The sequence below is a fragment of the Lytechinus variegatus genome, chromosome 9, assembly GCF_018143015.1.
Source record: "Lytechinus variegatus isolate NC3 chromosome 9, Lvar_3.0, whole genome shotgun sequence".
NCBI classification, from domain to species: domain Eukaryota; kingdom Metazoa; phylum Echinodermata; class Echinoidea; order Temnopleuroida; family Toxopneustidae; genus Lytechinus; species Lytechinus variegatus.
Genome location: NC_054748.1, coordinates 13276485 through 13294297, shown reverse-complemented (window position 1 = coordinate 13294297; position 17813 = coordinate 13276485). Strand labels below are relative to the sequence as shown.

Sequence of the window (17813 nt, the reverse complement as noted above, 5' to 3'; positions counted from 1 at the left end):
TCAAAACTGCACCCCTAAATTTCAAATTGAAACCCTAGGGTTGCAGTTTTGAACCCGCAGGGTGCAAAAATGAACCCCAACCGCAGGGTTTAATTTTTGAACCCCAAATCAGGGGTTCAATTTTTGAACCCATAGGGTGCTGATTTTGCATCAGCCTTTTGGGGTTCAATTCTAAACCTTTATTTCTTAGTGTGTGCAAGTAAACTTCAAAATTTCTGTAAATAATATCTATCAATATATCCATCAGTGTTGTAGACAAGGCTCAAACCTCCAAGGCCAAGGCTTTAATACCCAAGACCAAGGCTTCAATCCCCAAGGCCAAGGCATGGAACCCCAAGGCCTAAAAACCTCAAGGCCAAGGCATTTAAAAACTTTCAATATATGGAACAATGAGCCAACAACAAGGCGGCAGTTCAAATATCAGTACGGCGCGGCGCCCCTACATGTAAGTCGATCATCAATGTGCCCCCCCGTTCGAACATTAATTCGGCGCCCAGTTCGAACATCATTTTGGCATCCCTTCGAACTCAATTTGCCTTCCCTAGTTCGAATATCATTCCCCCCTAGCTCGAGTATCAATTTTGCGCCCCCCTAGTTCGAACATCAATTCGGCGACCCCCTAGTTTGAGTATCAATTGGCGCTCCCCTAGCTCGAACATCGATTCGGCCCCCCTCCCCAGTTCGAGTATTAATTTTGCGTCCCCACTTCGAACATTATTTTAACATCCCTTCGAACTTTATTTCGGCGCCATCCTAGTTCGAATATCAAGTCGGCGCCCCTACATGTAGGTCTAATATCAATTTGGCGCCCCTAGTTCGAATATCAATTCGGCGCCCCTACATGTAGGTCGATCATCACTTCGGCCCCCCCCCCGTTCGAACATCAATTTGGCCCCCAGTTCGAACATCATTTTGGCATCCCTTCGAACATCATTTTGGCGCCCTTCTAGTTCGAATATCGATTCGGCGCCCCTACATGTAGGTCCAACATCAATTTGGCGCCCCTAGTTCGAATACCATTTCGCCACCCCCCCCCCCTAGCTCGAGTATCAATCTGGCGCCCCTAGTTCCAACATCAATTTGGCGCCCCTACGTCGAACATCAATTCGCCCCCCCCCCCCCCCGTTCAAACATCAATTCTGCCCCCAGTTCGAACAGCATTTTGACATTTCTTCGAACATTATTTCAGCGCCCTTTTGGTTCGAACATCATTTTCTTTCCCCGTCTTCCTCTCCCCTTTTTTTCTCTTCTTTTCCCCTTTCTCTCTTTCTTTTTTCATCCCTCTTCCTCTTCTTTTTTCTCCTTTTCCCCTCTTCTCTCTCTTTTTCCCCCTCTTCCTCTTTTTTTCTCCCCCTCCCCTCCCTTTTCTTCTCTTCCTTCCCCTCTTCCTCTTTCTTTCCCCTCTTCTTTTTCCCTTTTTTCTTCTTTTCTTTCCCCTCTCTTTTTTTTCTTTCCTCCCTCTTCCCCTTTCTCCTTTTCTTTCCCCTCTTCCTCTTTTTTCTTCCCCCTCTCCCCCTCCCTTTTCTTCTCTTTCTTTCCCCTTTTCTTCTCTTCCTTTCCCCTTTTCTTCTCTTCCTTTCCCCCTTTTTTCCCCTTCTCTCTCTTTTTTCCTTTTTTCTTCCCTCTTCCTCTCTTTCCTTTTTTCTCCTTTTCCTTTTCCCCTCTTCCTCTTTTTTCTTCTCCCTCCCCTCCCTTTTCCTTCTCTTCCTTCCCCCTCTTCCTCTTTTTTCTCTTTCTTTCCCCTCTTCTCCTTTTTTCTTTCCCTTCTTCTTTTCCCTCTCTTTTTTCTTCTCTTCTTTCCTCCCTCTCCCTTTCTTTTCTTCTCTTCCTCCTTTTCTTTCCTCTTTTTCCTCTCTCTCTTTTTTTTCTCCTTTTCCTTTCCCTCTCTTTTTCCTTCTCTTTCTTTCCCCTTTTTCTCTCCTTCCCTTCCTTCCCCCTCTTTCCTTTTTCTTCTTTTCTTCCCCCTTTCCTCTCTCTTTTCCCCTCTTCTTTTCAACTCTCCTCTCTCTCCTTTCCTTTTTCTTTCCTCTCTTTTTTTCTTCCCTTCTTCCTTTCTTCTTTTTCTTCTTTTCTTTCCCCTCTTCCCCTCTTTTTCTCTTTCTTTCCTTCTCTCTTTTTTTTAGCCGAAGGGGGGGGGGCCGAGGCCCCCTCGGCCCCCCCATGGATCCGCGCCTGGTAGTAGTATTATTTTAAAAAAGACATATTTTTACTGGGTGAAACTTTGGAAATTTGGTCTTAGATTCGAAGTTTTTCAGTTACTTTTTTTTAATAGCCGGGTCTGGATGAAAGAGTACGTTTTAAAACTCGTGTTATTCCACGAGAATAAGAATATAAGGTCTTATGTTAGAATTTTTTTTCGTAACTGTTTTAGGTCTGGAATAAAGACAACACTCTAAACCTCTTTTAAAACAGGTTCTTAGGTTGAAGGTTTGTTTGGTCTTAGACTTTGATTTTTTTAAATTCTTACTATTAGCGTTTTTTTAAGAAAAAAATGGTCGGGCTGAAAGACTACGCTATATCCAGCCTTAATAAGATTATGGGGTCTTTATACTGTTTTTAAACTGTTATTCATAATGTTTAAATAACAGGTAACCGGGTCTGGAGAAAAGACTACGCTTGATTCTCAATTTACTCTTAGTGCATATATTCACAATATACACCGTATAAAGACAACAAAGACATTAATTCCACCAGTTTTAATTAACTGGGTCTGGAGAAAAGACTAAGCTCGATTCCCATTTTTTCCACAGGAATATCATTATTTTTGAAATAACTGGGTCAGGAAAAAGACTTTGGACTTATTAAAATTCTTGAAACAACCGGGTCTGGAAAAAAGACTTTGGACTTATATCACAATTTTTTAAACAACCGGGTCTGGAAAAAAAGACTGGACTTTTGTTATATTTTTTTAAACAACTGGGTCTGGAAAAAAGACTTTGGATTTATATTATAATTTTTGAAACAACTGGGTCTGGAAGAAAGACTTTGGACTTGTACTTTGATGTTTTATTCACCCGGTCTAAAAAAAGATTTTGCACTTTTGTGCTATATGAACGCATTACTATAGGATTTTAGTTTAGAACGGATTCGCCAAAAATCCCTTTAAATTTATTACATTTGTGGGTAAAGTCATTATTACATTTTTGGGCGATCAAAAATTATTACATTTGTGGGCGTTATTACATTTGTGGGTGCAACACCCCCCCCCCTTCCCCTTGTTTTGTATTGTACTCTGTTTAGATAAGTTTCTTTCATGTACTAGGTGATTTATTGTTTATGTCACGGTGCACTCATCACAAGCTGTGCTTTCTGAGTGGCTACACCCATTGTTTTTTTTTTCAAATTCATAAAATGTATTGTTGCTTTTATTTGTTGGAAATGAATGTACTTCATTCACATTCATTTACTCAAAGAGTGAAGGTGTTGTAATAACACCCGCCCTGGGAATAATAATGATCCGCTTTTATATAGCGTTTAATCCATCGGAACGACGTGTCTTAGCGCTTTACAGATATATTATTACCCCAGTCATCGGATTCAATCAGTCATTCCCGCACACAATGTGTGCACATCCTCCACTCCCTGGGGAGTATTCCAGTCAGTCGCCTGTGAGGCGCACACAGTACTGGACAAGCTACAATGACTTTCACATCCTACCGGGTACCCATTTAGCACCTGGGTCAAGAGTGGCAAAGTGTGGATTAACGCCTTGCCAAAGGACGCCAGACCGCGGTGGGATTCGAACACACGACCCTCTGTTTACAAGGCGAGAGTCAGAACCACTCCAACACGGCTCCTCCACTGAAGCAGGAAGCGGAGGTGCTGAAGCACCATGAAGATTTCCCACGGGGTGCTGCGAGTATTATTTACCATAGTCAGCACCCCCTTGAAATCTGGTAGGTATGTCAAATAGGAGAAATGTATGGAAATTGACCAATATTTCGTGTTGACCCCGCCCCTCTTTTTTCTGCTTTTAGATCATTGGAACCAAAACGACCTTCATTAATTTGTGAAAACTTTTTTTGGGCTTGCCAATTTTCTTGGACACAAAACGACGTCCGACTTGTAGTTTGTGGGTGTTAAACTAACACCAAACATTTAACACGGAGTAAAATGATTGGTGTGCTCCTCTATGCACATCAACGCCTCAATTGTAGGTGTCAGTACCCGAATAATATTTTTTTTCCTGAATAATTATTTTGATTATTGTATTATATTCTAAGATTTGTCATTTTTTTCTTCAGAAGTTCTGTATTGAATTTCATTGCCCTGCATTTCCTCATTAAAGGGAAGTGACATTGGCGTATATTGTATTCCTTTGATGTGCAGATTTGCAAATAAAGTGATATAAAAAAATATATGCACGTTTTCAAGATGGCGTCATCATAAATCAAAATCATGGATCCTAGAAAAAATCTAATTTAACTGAAAGGAGTCGAGAACACTTACCTAATCTCTTCCTGTTTCTCGCCACATTTAAAGGGGTTCGTTCCGGCTGTAATTCGGTAGCTTCTACATCAACAACTCCACTCTCGCGTTTCATTTCGAATGGTGCTGCTGTTGAAAATATAAAGATGATGCCAAATAAACTCTTTGCATAAAAACGCATTAAGTGGGGGCGTCGTGGTCTAGTGGTTTCGACTCTCGTCTTTCGGTCTGAGAGACGTGGGTTCGATTCCCCATGACGTTTTTCCTTCAGGAAGAAATTTACCCGCATTTTTGCTGCACTCGACCCAGGTGAGGTGAATGGGTACCCGGTAGGAAGAAATTCCTCGAATGCTTGAGCGCCTGTAGGCAGCACGGGTAAAGCTGGGAAAATAATATTAACATTATCCTGCATTCCATGGAGAGGATACGTGCATTTTAAAGGTTTTAGCATGATCAAATGTCACCACTATGTTATATAAATTATAGTGGTATATATATCATGCTCCTATGCCATGCATGTGCCCATAAATGTCATCATAACCTTTTATGTTGCATTTCCTTGAGGGGTCCACAAAATACAAACCTTTGCTTTTAAGTGGGCCTCTCCATTTTCACAAATCTATATTATATTTTGATTGTAACTAGGTATACAATTCCATTAAAGTGATTGGTCAACATTGGTTTGACTTTTAAAAAATCTGAGCTAGAAGGTCACACTTGTCACCTGTGTCTGTGATATGTTCCAAAAATGAAGCCCAGAAAAAATTGCGTTCGAAAATGATTATTTAGTGCTTCAAAAATTGAAATTGATATATAAAGTGACCGGAAACACCATTTTAATTTCATCCCATAAACTTATGTGTACTATTTAGGTGTCTATAAGACGCCTATTTACAAAATCGGGGTTTGCCTGGTAGTTTTAGCTTTTTATTCTCAGTAATGGTTGTTTTCAGGGTTTATTAGTTCTAATACATGCACTTGTACACATGTTTCATCTTGGTTCGAGAATCTTTTAAATCGGCTGCTCACAAAGTTAAACAATACCATTAAGTTATCTTAGATGTAATGATGACACGTATTTTGTTATTACATTGAATTCACTCTTTTGACCAAAAGTATTTTCTTGATTTGTATTTTTGTTCTAAATGAAATGAGAAATGAAATATATGTATATGTATGTGCAGAATTGCAAATAAAGTGATTAAAAAAAAAGTTTGCACGTTTTCAAGATGGGGTCATCATATCGAAACATCAAAATCTTGGATCCTAGAAAATATATGATTTAACTGAACGGAGTCGAGACCACTTACACACATGTATATACAGTGCGTATAACAAAGTTTAAACCTATGAATTATGCTATAAAATTATTTGTAATATCCCGAATTGTAATATCCCGAAGTTTTTTCCACATTTAAGCAGATGTCTTCAAGCAAATGCCGATATAATTGCCATTTAATTATGTCTGCTTGAGAAAGCACCATGTACTTTTGAAAAGTTCGAGAAAAATGATTTGTGCAGAGCTTGGAAATAGTTATGTCAAAAAACATGATAAAAGTATACATTAATCATGAAGAGCACATAGACTTTGGCTAGAAAGATTGACTTGAAGATATCCTTTAGCTTGTTCCCTTGTCCCAAAACACTTCATAGAGCGTCATTGTGCCCCTTCCCCACACACCGATGCCATCATGATGACATCGGCTTTACACGGGCTGTGATTCACATGAAATAGCTTAGGCTTGATTTTGGTTTCTTAATCATTGTCAAGCTTAGGAAAAGTGTGGCAAAACAAGGATAACATGAATATGGAATGTGGTCCCACTTTAAATGATTAAAAAACTTAGTGAAAGAATGCAGGAGATGTCTGAAATTAACTTTTATTTTAATACATTCAGTTGTGTCAACAGATCCAGCTGGCACAAATGATAATATATTATATGATAATAATATTAATAATGATATTAATTTAGGCATAGTTATCCAGGGTAGCCACTTTTAGTTTCGAAAACTGTTCTACCAGCTGGCCCTGCTATTATTATTACCCCGGATTTAGCTGAGCTGCCTAGGCGCTCAAGCATTCAAGGAATTTCTTCCTCACCTGGGTTGAGTGCAGCACCAGTGAGCAAAAACAATTTGAAGACAAGATACCACACAAAAACTCTCAAAAGACGGTAAAGGTTGTGTTAACCTAGGGTTAAACTTAATTCTGATTAATTAGTATTTCTAATAATTCTTAATTCTGGTGGCAAAGCTGTTACAAAACACTTCAATGTATCCGTTTTATTTAAATTCGCAAAAAAAATCAAAAGAAATATTAAGAAATGTACTCCACGGTAAGTCTGTTTTCGCATTTTTCCCTGACCCAGCGTGAATAAGAGCATTTCTGAGGGAACCTATTTCTGCGAGCTTTACAAAAATGGACAAAGCTCACTAAAATTTAACATTTTTATTTGAAAGATGAGACCTTAAAGTCCCAAACCCGTGCAAGAATATATCTATATATGTACAATGTATGTATGTGTATATATATGTTTATATATATAAATAAATATATATATATGTATGTACATATATATATATATATATATATATATATATATATATATATATATATATATATATATATATATATATATATATATATATATATATATATACACACATACATTAATACATGCATACATAATATAAACATCCATACATATGTATATACTCAAACGCCCATGGTATGTAGCCTCCATGTTGATTCTCGCCGATCTTAGCCCCCCCTCCAACACTGTGTCAAACCTCTTTAAAAAAGTGAGTCCTTTTTTATTTTTCTTTTGGAGGGTGCCCCTCGATGCCTCCCCATTTATCAGCTAAGTATGAGACATAAACTTTATCCAGCTTGGATTAATTGTCAACAGAAAATGATACCCTATTGAAATAAAAATGGAAATAAATAAATAGATAAATTAATACATAAATGAATCAAGTAATAAAGTAATAATGAATAGATAAACAAATAAATAGGAATTAATAGAATCAAAAATAAATATCGAACAATTATCATGTTAACTGAATTAAAATGATTAAAATCTCACTTACCAAATTCAGCATTTGAATCTGTACCTGGTGATAGTGATACACTTTGTAGCCATATGGTGGTAAAGGTTGTGGTGCATAATATTATGAGGTAGATAACCCGAATGTTCCTTGACTTCATACTACTATAAGCCGATCTTTCACTCGCTTCTCGATTTTCACTACTGTAATATAAAAAAAAAACATCAAATGAATTTGAATTTTCAAATAAGTCTTTGAATAAAACTTTTATCCGAATTCGTATTCATTTTTGAATTTGAATTTTAATCTTACTTTGGATTTGAATTTTGGATCTAATTTCAAATCAAGATTTGTTGTTTTCACGGTCTTTGAATATAAATTTAAAATGAAATTTGAATTTGCAGCTTGATCTCAATTCCATCGGAATTTAAATTTTGAATTTTGATTTGAATTTGGGTTTGGATTTGGATTCGAAGTCAGATTTGAACTTGAATATTGACTTGAATCCAATTGGCCTATGTTTGCTTTGGATCCGAATTCGAATTCAGGTTTACATTCAAATTGATCTGGGTTGGATTTAGATTTTGATTTTAATTTGAGTGTAAATGATTGTATTTTGAATCGAAGTCAAAGACTAAGTCAAGAAAATATTAAGTCTAACATGATTTTGATTAATTTGAATATGAATGTGAAATTTGCATCTGGATCTAAATCTGGCATATTGAGAAATGAATGGAATGAAGGAATTTATCATCGAGCAAAATGAATCGATGACATTGATGCAAAAAAGGTAATTTAACTGATCTTATTATGAATAATTTGTAATGAATAAAATGGATGAATAAATAAATAGATACATAAATGAATGAATGAATAAATGAATAGAGATGAATAATTAATGCGTTTTCAATTGTAGAGAGGAACATGAAATATATGAGAGTCCGCCCTTGAGTTTACTGCGTCTGTCTTTAAGAATATGAAGTTTCAACTTAAATTTGAACTTTGGTTCTGAATTCTTATTTCAATGTACATATGAATAGGAATGAAAATTAAATCAAATTTGTTTCGGAAATGGACATTAACAAGACAAGAAAGAAATAATTAAATCAATCAATTAATCAATCAATCAATCAATCAATCAACCAACCAATCAATCAATCAATACCAAGGAATCATTAAATGAAGGTGTCAATACATAATAAAACAAGTAGTTAAATAAGATTAACAATAATGAAAATTGTCTTTTTATTGTAGAGGAAAGAGCATGACAATATTTACAAATTCATCGCAAACATGCTATAACATCAATTAGATGCAGGGGGAGGGGGATCTCTACACCCCCAGTCTTTCCATCCATGCACCATTCTAATTTAGATTAAAAACGAGTTTATCAAAGCCCCTCGGATCTAAAGCAGAATCAGGTTGAGTATATGAGAGTACAATCATGAGCTTGAATAGAATGTGTGTTTGTGAATGAGAAATGGACGTGTTGATTGTCGAACCACAATGGCTGAAAGAAACCACAGAAATAGATCAGCGTTATATTGATGTGTTATTTCGTTGGTGGAAACTTGCGATTCGAGAGGACCATAAAGAGCAGCGTCGACACGGCTTGCATGACGAAGCACTGTTTAAACGCCACGAATCTAGATCACAGAAAATAGGGTTTCCATGACAATTTCTCCGATAATGATAATAATTGGCTTCTATATTAGGCTTTATCAATAAACTGCTCAAAGCGCTTCACAATTATTATTACCCGGTCGCTGGATTCATAGATTTTTGGCTGCCTGTTAGGCGCGCATTTGCTAAACCAACCACAATGTCGTACAGGTACCCAATTAGCACCTGGATTAGAGTTGCAAAGCAAAGTGTGGATTGACGCCTTGCCAAAGGACGCTGAGGCCATGGTGGGATTCGAAACACACGACCATCTGATTGCAAGGCGAGAGTCAGAACCGCTACACCACCGCGCTTCCACGATGGAAAATGTGCAAGTTAAGCCAAACTTTAAACCTAACCTCCATAAAACCATATTCCTATCGTGATTACAGAAAGCTTGCATCGGTTGGGGATGATCAAACAAAATAATGTTAAAGGTCAAGTCCACCCCCCAAAAAACATTGATTCGAATAAATAGAGAAAAATCAAGCTATCATAACGCAGAATTTTTTTTATCTAAATCGGATGTAAAATAAGAAAGTTATGACATTTTAAAGTTTCGCTTATTTTTCACAAAACAGTGATATGCACAGGTCAGTGTCATGCGAATGAGACACTCGACGATGTCCCCCACTTACTATTTCTTTTGTTTCTTATTGTTTGAATTATACAATATTTATTTTTTTTCACAGATTTGACAACAAGGACCAACTCGAATGAACCATATTGTATTAAGCAAGGCTAATTCAACAAGGAATTAATCATTGTTTCATGATAAAGAGGAGAAAATTAGAATATTTCATATTTCATGTAATAAAATACAAAAGAAACAGTGAGTGGATGACGTCATCAGTCTCCTCGTTTGCATGCCGACCAGGATGTGAATAGAACTCTTTCGTGAAATTAAGCAAAATTTTAAAATGTCATAACTTTCTTATTTTACATCCGATTTTGATGAAATATTCAGTGCTATGCTTGTTGCATTTTTCTCTTTTATTTGAATAAAACTTTTGTTGGGTGCACTTGTCCTTTAAATGTTTAATAATGTTGAATCGTTTGCACTCAGGCTGAAAATTAGATGGAGGTTTGGAGCTTCTCGTGTGAGTCATTTTCAACTTTTGAACTTACAAATGGGAGTCCTCATCCTACACAGTTAAAACATTATTTAATTTTTTATACAACGCTGGCTACTATATACTGTATGAACCTTACATTGTGTTTAAACATTTTAAACAGGTGTGTAAAATCTTAAACAAAAAAGTTTGAGTTTTAATATCTAATTCTCAATTAATTGAGCATGGTTGTTTATATCGGTTAAAGAAATGCTCCCATGGTCATATAGCATGTTTAGTAAACAGCTAGCAGTATTTTTTTTTTCTGTGTATAAGCCCTGCGTTCTGCTCGGCATATACTACTTTGCATCGAATTTCAGTTTCCTGGTGTATATTGATTTAAGTGTCGTATGTAAATTGCGCTATGATATCATCATGAGCTTTGTGAATATGAAAAGACTGAAAAGGAAAAGTAACTGATATTGTCAGTTTGTATTGAATGGAATTGAAATGTTATACTACATTTTACAATGAAGCACACATTTCATGGGAAGTTTGATGATGATATTCCTGTTCGCACTTAATTTAAGATGACTCATTAATGATTCCATGAAATGAAATGCAGGAACACTTCTTGCATTTCAAGCCAATAAGGGTCTTGTAAATGTTCTGAAATACAATACACCGTACTATAGGTATAATGCTAAACCTGTTATGAGGAAGTTTGATGATATAATATTACCAGATTTCCCTAATGACACTTAATTTAAGATGACCCAATGATTCCATGAAATGAAAAGCAGGAACACTTCTTTCACTTCAAGCCAATAATGGTTCTGAAATACGATACATTGTGTATAGTACAATGCTAACCCATTGGAGATACATACGAATAAATACACACACTGCATGATCACGCATACACCATACACACACACACACACACCTTCAACATTAATCAGTTCCAAGGACAATTTCCTTGATCAATGGCAATACATGTATGACCAAAAAACACGTGTTTTATCACAGAGTAAAAATGCAGCTTAGATTTTGTACACAACGCTATTTGGTATTATCTATTGCTGAAACAAGTGTTTGAAACAGTCAATATTAAGCATAATTGATGTTTAATCTTCAATGAATTAAACATGGTTGTTTAAAACCAGATTCACTTGTTTAAACTGTTTAACAACTACTGTATAGCTCGTGTAGTAAACAGCGTAGTGTATAAAAATACACAACGTTTTACTGCGTGTATGACTGAATATAGCAATGATCGTTAACAGCTTTAATTGTGTTATTTGCCTCGTTCAAATACATGTCTATAATTAGAATATCAAATTGAAAATAACATAAACGAGTTCGTGTTTACGTAAAACCGTTTTTTGTAGATCATTTCTTTCTTTCCAAGCATTAATATGTAATAGAGTAGTTTACTTAATAATGAAAACTTGTTTCCTCATATCAAGCTAAAAGAAATGACAATGATTCGAACTTAAGAAGTTTTATGAAATGGACTGGTGATAAAAAGGCCTCTACAATACGTGTACACATTCTCCATTACCTTAATGACACACACATATTAATATATATTGTGAAAAAATGGGGAAAGAGTATATGTGCCAGAGAAGATCATACTATTTCAGTGATTTCAGGATCAAAACCATGATAATTTTCTAAAACATTTCTTTACTACTGCTACATAGGCATTTTTTATCATGTATTTGCAAAGTTTGTTCAGAAAAGCTGCATTTAAAGAGCAGAGGCGACAGAATACAGCCCTGTGGAACAACTTGAAAGGGATTTTGTATTTTTGATTTTTCAGCGTTAGGCAAGTTTGACTTCTTTTTTTATTCAAAGCAACATTCTTCTGGGCTGGACTTGACCTTTAATGTAGTTCGGCTTGTGAATGGTTTGATCTATTCTAATGTAAAAGGAGACCAAGGTCTGATAACTTACGATTATCAATTTGCGAACCTGCCAATGAAAAAAAAATGAGTTAGAGCGTAGGCTTTTATATGACTTTGTTACATTTAATGATAACTTTTCCCACATGAACCACATTGAAACTTTATCATTCTGCATTGATTGTTTCAACACATTCCAATCAAATTCTATTCATTTCATTTATTTAATTATCAAAACTAAAAGAAAAAACAAGATAAAGGATTCACAAATAGTGCCAAGATAGATCGGAGAACCCAAGAAAACCGATGCTATTAGAATAAAACATGAATAAATTACAAATAACAAATCCAAAGGAATAGAAATCACATTACTTATAACAGGTCTTTATAATACAAACTTAACGAAATATAATATGGTTAGATGAAACGATTACAAAATTAATAAAAGTGAAAATCCTAAACTATAATAAAATCAAATTAGATACTCCTGCCGTAAAAAAAAACTATACATGTAATTTATAGAATCGGCAGATATATACAACCTAAACTGATGTGAAAAGAAAAAGAAATATTAACGTCAATAAATGAATAATCTTTAATAATTCATAATTTTTAAGTACTTGGTTACGTATCTGCGGATGCCAATTTCCTGTGAATCTTAAAATGACTCGCATTGTCAGTGTCAAATTCACGAAGCGACCATTTAATGAAATGTATGTTCTGTACATGTAGCTCGTAGTGTAAATATTATAACACCTAACGTCATGAGAGGCTCTGCTAGATCATAATTTATAGTTGTGTCTCGAGTCATCATGATTCATTTTCCATGTCCCATCGATTGTGGCATTTGGCACGATATTTTGACTTTCGATCCTTTTTCTATTTCTCTTTCTAAATGAACACGAGACTCGTTTTCCGTTTTCTTTATCTAACCACTTTCTTCCTTTCTTTTTTAATCTGTGATTTTCTGTTTTTATCTTGACATGCTTATTTTTCTTCCTCTTCTCCCTCTCTCTCTCTAAATATCAAAAACCCATAATGCATTTCGTTATACTTGATTTTCTTTTTACCCAACTCTACTTTTAGTTGTCAATGGTTGAAATCACACTTTATTTCCAGATGGGCTTACAAGCTTTGCATTTTAGTAAGCCCCTTATTTTCTTTGTCATAAACTATGACCTGTAATTTTCAATAATTTAAATATCAAAATGTGTTTTGAATCTACGGCTTATTTATTTACCGATCACTTTTGTTTATTATTTGTAGCTGAAGTATCTATTTTGACTTTTATTTTGCTCTGTGTATTATGTATGTTTGTGTTTGTTGATATGTTTTATGTCTGAATATGAATATAAAAAAAATTGAATTGAAATTGAAAAAAAAAATACGTTGGCGTAATCTTCACTAAAAAGCTTATCTCTGTCTCCATTGCTCTCATTTAGTGGCAGTTTAGTCAGTAAAATCAAGGAGTTTTAACATAAAAAGATTGGGGGCTGATTCAGCCCCCCCTCGACATTTTTCGTGATTAATCCGCTGCGCGAAATTTTGTGACCGCGTCGTTCGCTGACTTTTTGCATTCAAGTCCCGCGCAACTTTTGAAACCAAATATGCGACCCCCGGGTACGGGGTTCCGAAATTATGCAACATTTTGTTAGTGCATGCAGACCCAAAATTACTCAAAAACGTGAATTTGTGTACAAATACAATGCAAATAGTGTTTTTAACCAAAATTCATAAATGTATCATTATTTTTCCTTTTACTGATTAAAATCAATTAATTCCATCTTAGTTATGGTCTAAAAAAGTCTCCGACAATTCCATTGAAAAAACAATAAAAGACAGAAAGTCGAAAAACAGAGAAATACATCAGAAATTTAGAAAACAATAAAATACATAAGAAAATAAATGTGATTTTGAATTTTTTAGTACATTTGATCAGATTCATATAAAGTGTCTGTGTACCAAAAATTAGTATTTTAGGGGCATTATTTAGTTAATTAAAGCAAAACATTGATTTTACGCATAAATTAGCATAATTAACACAAAAAATGATTTTGTAGTTTTGTAGGTTATGCCATGGGTAACGCGCGTGCCAAGTTTCGTCGCGATCGCGCGATCGACAGCCGAGATCACAAGGGGGCCTTTCTTCTTAGGCAGTCTATTTAGGGCTAAGAAATCATGGAAATTAATTCATGTAGCTTCGAATTTCTAAAGAAATAGAAAAGAATACACAGGTGTAGGTTTATCCTTTTGTGGCCATTTCATCGGAAAAATGAAAAGTGATTTGTTGAAAATAGATAATTGGAAATATTCCCAGTTTTATTACATTACAAAATGAGGATTTTGAGTACATGACCAAATATATGTTAAAGCCTTATTATGGTCTGAAATTGGGCGAAATATTGTACAAAAATTATTTCAAAATATGAAAACCCCTAGACAGTGACAATTGTGTTGACAAAAAGAATTGGAAATATTCCCATTTTTATTTCATGATAATCTGAAATCGGGCAAAATATTGTATGATAATAATTGTTTCAAAATGTGTAACCCTTACACTTTGACAATTTTTAAATCAACACTGAATTTTTACAAAATTTCTCACACTCCCACATTGCAAAAAATAAAGATTAGCTTGAGGGAATATATACATTTGTGACACAGTTGGGCCACATGCGACCAATAGAGTAATTTCAAATCATATTTCAATAGACATTGCAACATTTATATTTGCTCCCCCGTAAAAGTTAGCAATGTGGCTACTCATAATACCCTACTACATGCAGGTAGCGAAAAGTAAGTATCATTACAAAAAACATATTTTCTATTGTAGTGGCCAGCAAGTCTGTAGTCAGGTTGGAATCTTGTGTCTATCTGCAAGAAAAATCTTATGGAAAATAATCATGGGCCTTTTCACACGTGAATCTTGAATCATCATTGTAATGACGATTGCTATTGTAATCGTGTTTGTGATTGGCGTTAGTGATTCTAATTATGTTCTAGTTTGGTTTCACACGTGCTAAATATTCGTCATTAGCCTTCTCACTGGAATCATCATTCAAATTACAATTTTTTTTCACCGTGTGAAAGGGCTGAACGTCTAACACATTATATCCTAGCGGCATCAAAGTTGCTGATGAAAAGGGAATGTGTTGGATGCTTCTCCACTTATTAAAACTCCTTGGTAAAGCCAAGGTTACATAACACATTATATCCTAGCGGCATCAAAGTTGCTGATGAAAAGGGAATGTGTTGGATGCTTCTCCACTTATTAAAACTCCTTGGTAAAGCCAAGGTTACACCAAAACCGAATTCTCCCGAATAAATTCGGACCGATTCGTACCGAATTCGTCCTAATTCGGATGCTTTCTGTGGATTCGAATGTTCCCAAATTCTTCCTGAATTTTCTCGTATTGGCGGAGGGTGTACAGAATGCGGTTCCGGTGTAACTTGGCCTCTAGGTAAATAAAGGCTAGAATGCCGCACCCCAGCCGTGCACTAAACATATGTTAATTTTACCATCGCGAGAAGATTAATTCCTCATCCGTCTAGCAGTGCTTTTTTCCCCTTTCAAATCATGCACGTAATTTTGGTACATTGAGTACACTTAATTATACTCTCTTATTAATATATTTTGTGCTCTAGAGAATTTAATGATAATTATTGATTTCATGGTAACTGATAAACTATATAGTCGATGACCTTGAAATGCCAAATATACCCTGACTTCATTTCGGTTTAAGCACCCCCCCCCAAAAAAAAAAAATAAAATAAAAAATGCATGGATAAAATAGAAAGAGAGAAAGAAGCTTATATGAATACACATCTCAACGAATCGTGTTAATTATATGTACTTTTATTTAAAGTAATTAAAGCAAAAAAGGCTAAAAAGGTTAAACCCATGCTGGCTTAAAAGGAAACAAAAGTTGGTTCGGTAATAACGCCCAATTATATGTGAATTACGCAAAATCTATTTATCGATTTATTTATTTATCTATTTGTTTACCCATTGGTAACCCCGTCAGTGGACTAGGCACTGCAATATATATATATATACATACATACAAATAAGAGATACAAACAGTAAACAAATAAACAAAGACGAAGAATTCATTTTCATAAAAACAACCATACATACAAAGACATACTCAAATATATGTGAGTATGAAGAAATAAATTTGTGAACATTTAAATTAAATGTTCGCATACATATTGTGTTAAATTCCCCATGAAACGTGCTCTATTTGTTACCTAGCTAACAAACATGACAGCACAATATTGGGAAACGTTCACTTTTTAAAGGGTGTATCAAATGTTTTGATCATATTTTTAATTCACAGGCCCATCATTACCAATATTCGGATAAAATCATACTAAATAGATTTTAAAAATCAGAATTCCATGTGTAATGTCGCTTCTGCTCTTCAGTGACTCCGTTCTTTTTTCATTTCCATTTATTGGTTTCAACAACATTAAAAAAAACACATTAACAAAGAAAAATACAGGTAATAAAGTAACAAGCAAATCATTGAAACAAAATTGCATTTTCTATTACATATCGATTTAGTTAGAAGGTTGCTAAGCTTGACTGTATGACAGCCCCCAAAACAATTACAAATTATTTATCATACTATCTTAAAGTAAGGGTGCAGGTGCATAATGGCAAGGGGGGGGGACGCCTGGCCCTTACAATTTATGTTTTGATTTGATTCTTTTTTTTATTGTGTTGGCCCCTTGCCATTTCCTGGCGATCATTACGTTAAGATAGTATGATAAATAACTTGGAATTGTTTTCTGGGGCCGCCACGCAGTCAAGCTTATATTATAGTGGCATACTTATTATAAAGGGAGAAATGTTTGAGTGAATCTGTTAATGTATACCATATGTCAGGCCCATGATGTCTGAGTGTTTTATGTGCTGATAGTGTTCTAGGATTGTCTAGGTATATATTTTGACAGGTCCGTGTTGGATATGAATGCAAATTGTTATTATTTGAAAAGAAATCGGAAAGTACAGGAAGAAGCATTTTGTGATTGAATTTATTGCGCAACGTATCCTTCCCAGCGAAGACCTCTTTGTGTGAATAGCTTTGCAGTAATCATGTTTACATTAATATGATTTAGACCTTTTAGTTCCTTCTAAATTTTCTTTCCTGCATATACACGCATATATGAATAAGTCGACTATATTTTCTTCATTTCGAAGGGGATCCACGCTTTACAAGCTTTGCTTTTTAGTGGTCCCCCCTCATTTCCATTTATGTTCAATATATACTGTTTTTTGTTGTTTTACGAAGTAAGAATGCTCGACGTCTGTAACATTGTACTTGATTTGTATTACTGTATATTACTTTGTATTTTGGTTTGAATGGAAATGGAATAAAGAATTGAATTGAACGTATCGTGTTTACATGTATACCATATATCCTAAACGTTTTAGACGATAAAAAAGAGGATCAGTGTGTGAAAGATATGTCAATTTCGTGCAGATCCTAACAGCAAGTAGTGGTCGAGGTTTTCCTACAGTTTCTCCAGATGATGTTATAATAATTCATATATGGTAAAACCAATGCATTGTATATCATGAAAAGTGAATGCTCTTGCCAAAAATATATTTCAATTGTATGATATTCCAATTCCTTTAGCAATTGATGAGGATATATTGCTTACGTGTTATGCTTATGATAAATGTTTGTCTATTGTAATATCAAGGAAT

General features: G+C 35.0%; 1 protein-coding gene across 3 annotated transcripts in view; it reads right to left on the bottom strand.

The window, feature by feature from the left end:
• The window catches only part of LOC121421980 (beta-1,4-galactosyltransferase 5-like), a 34989-nt gene that overhangs the window by 15796 nt on the left and 1380 nt on the right, over nucleotides 1-17813 (bottom strand). The window contains exons 1-3 of one of the 3 annotated variants that reach the window (XM_041616781.1): nucleotides 12150-12167; nucleotides 7519-7679; nucleotides 4450-4557 (exon numbers count right to left, since the gene is read on the bottom strand). In XM_041616781.1, coding sequence (XP_041472715.1) covers nucleotides 4450-4557; nucleotides 7519-7636 — 226 coding nt within the window. In that variant the 5' untranslated portion in view covers nucleotides 7637-7679; nucleotides 12150-12167. Of the gene's footprint in view, nucleotides 1-4449; nucleotides 4558-7518; nucleotides 7680-12149; nucleotides 12168-17813 lie in introns of those variants that run through there. The other 2 variants (XM_041616782.1, XM_041616780.1) reach the window with 2 other exon arrangements.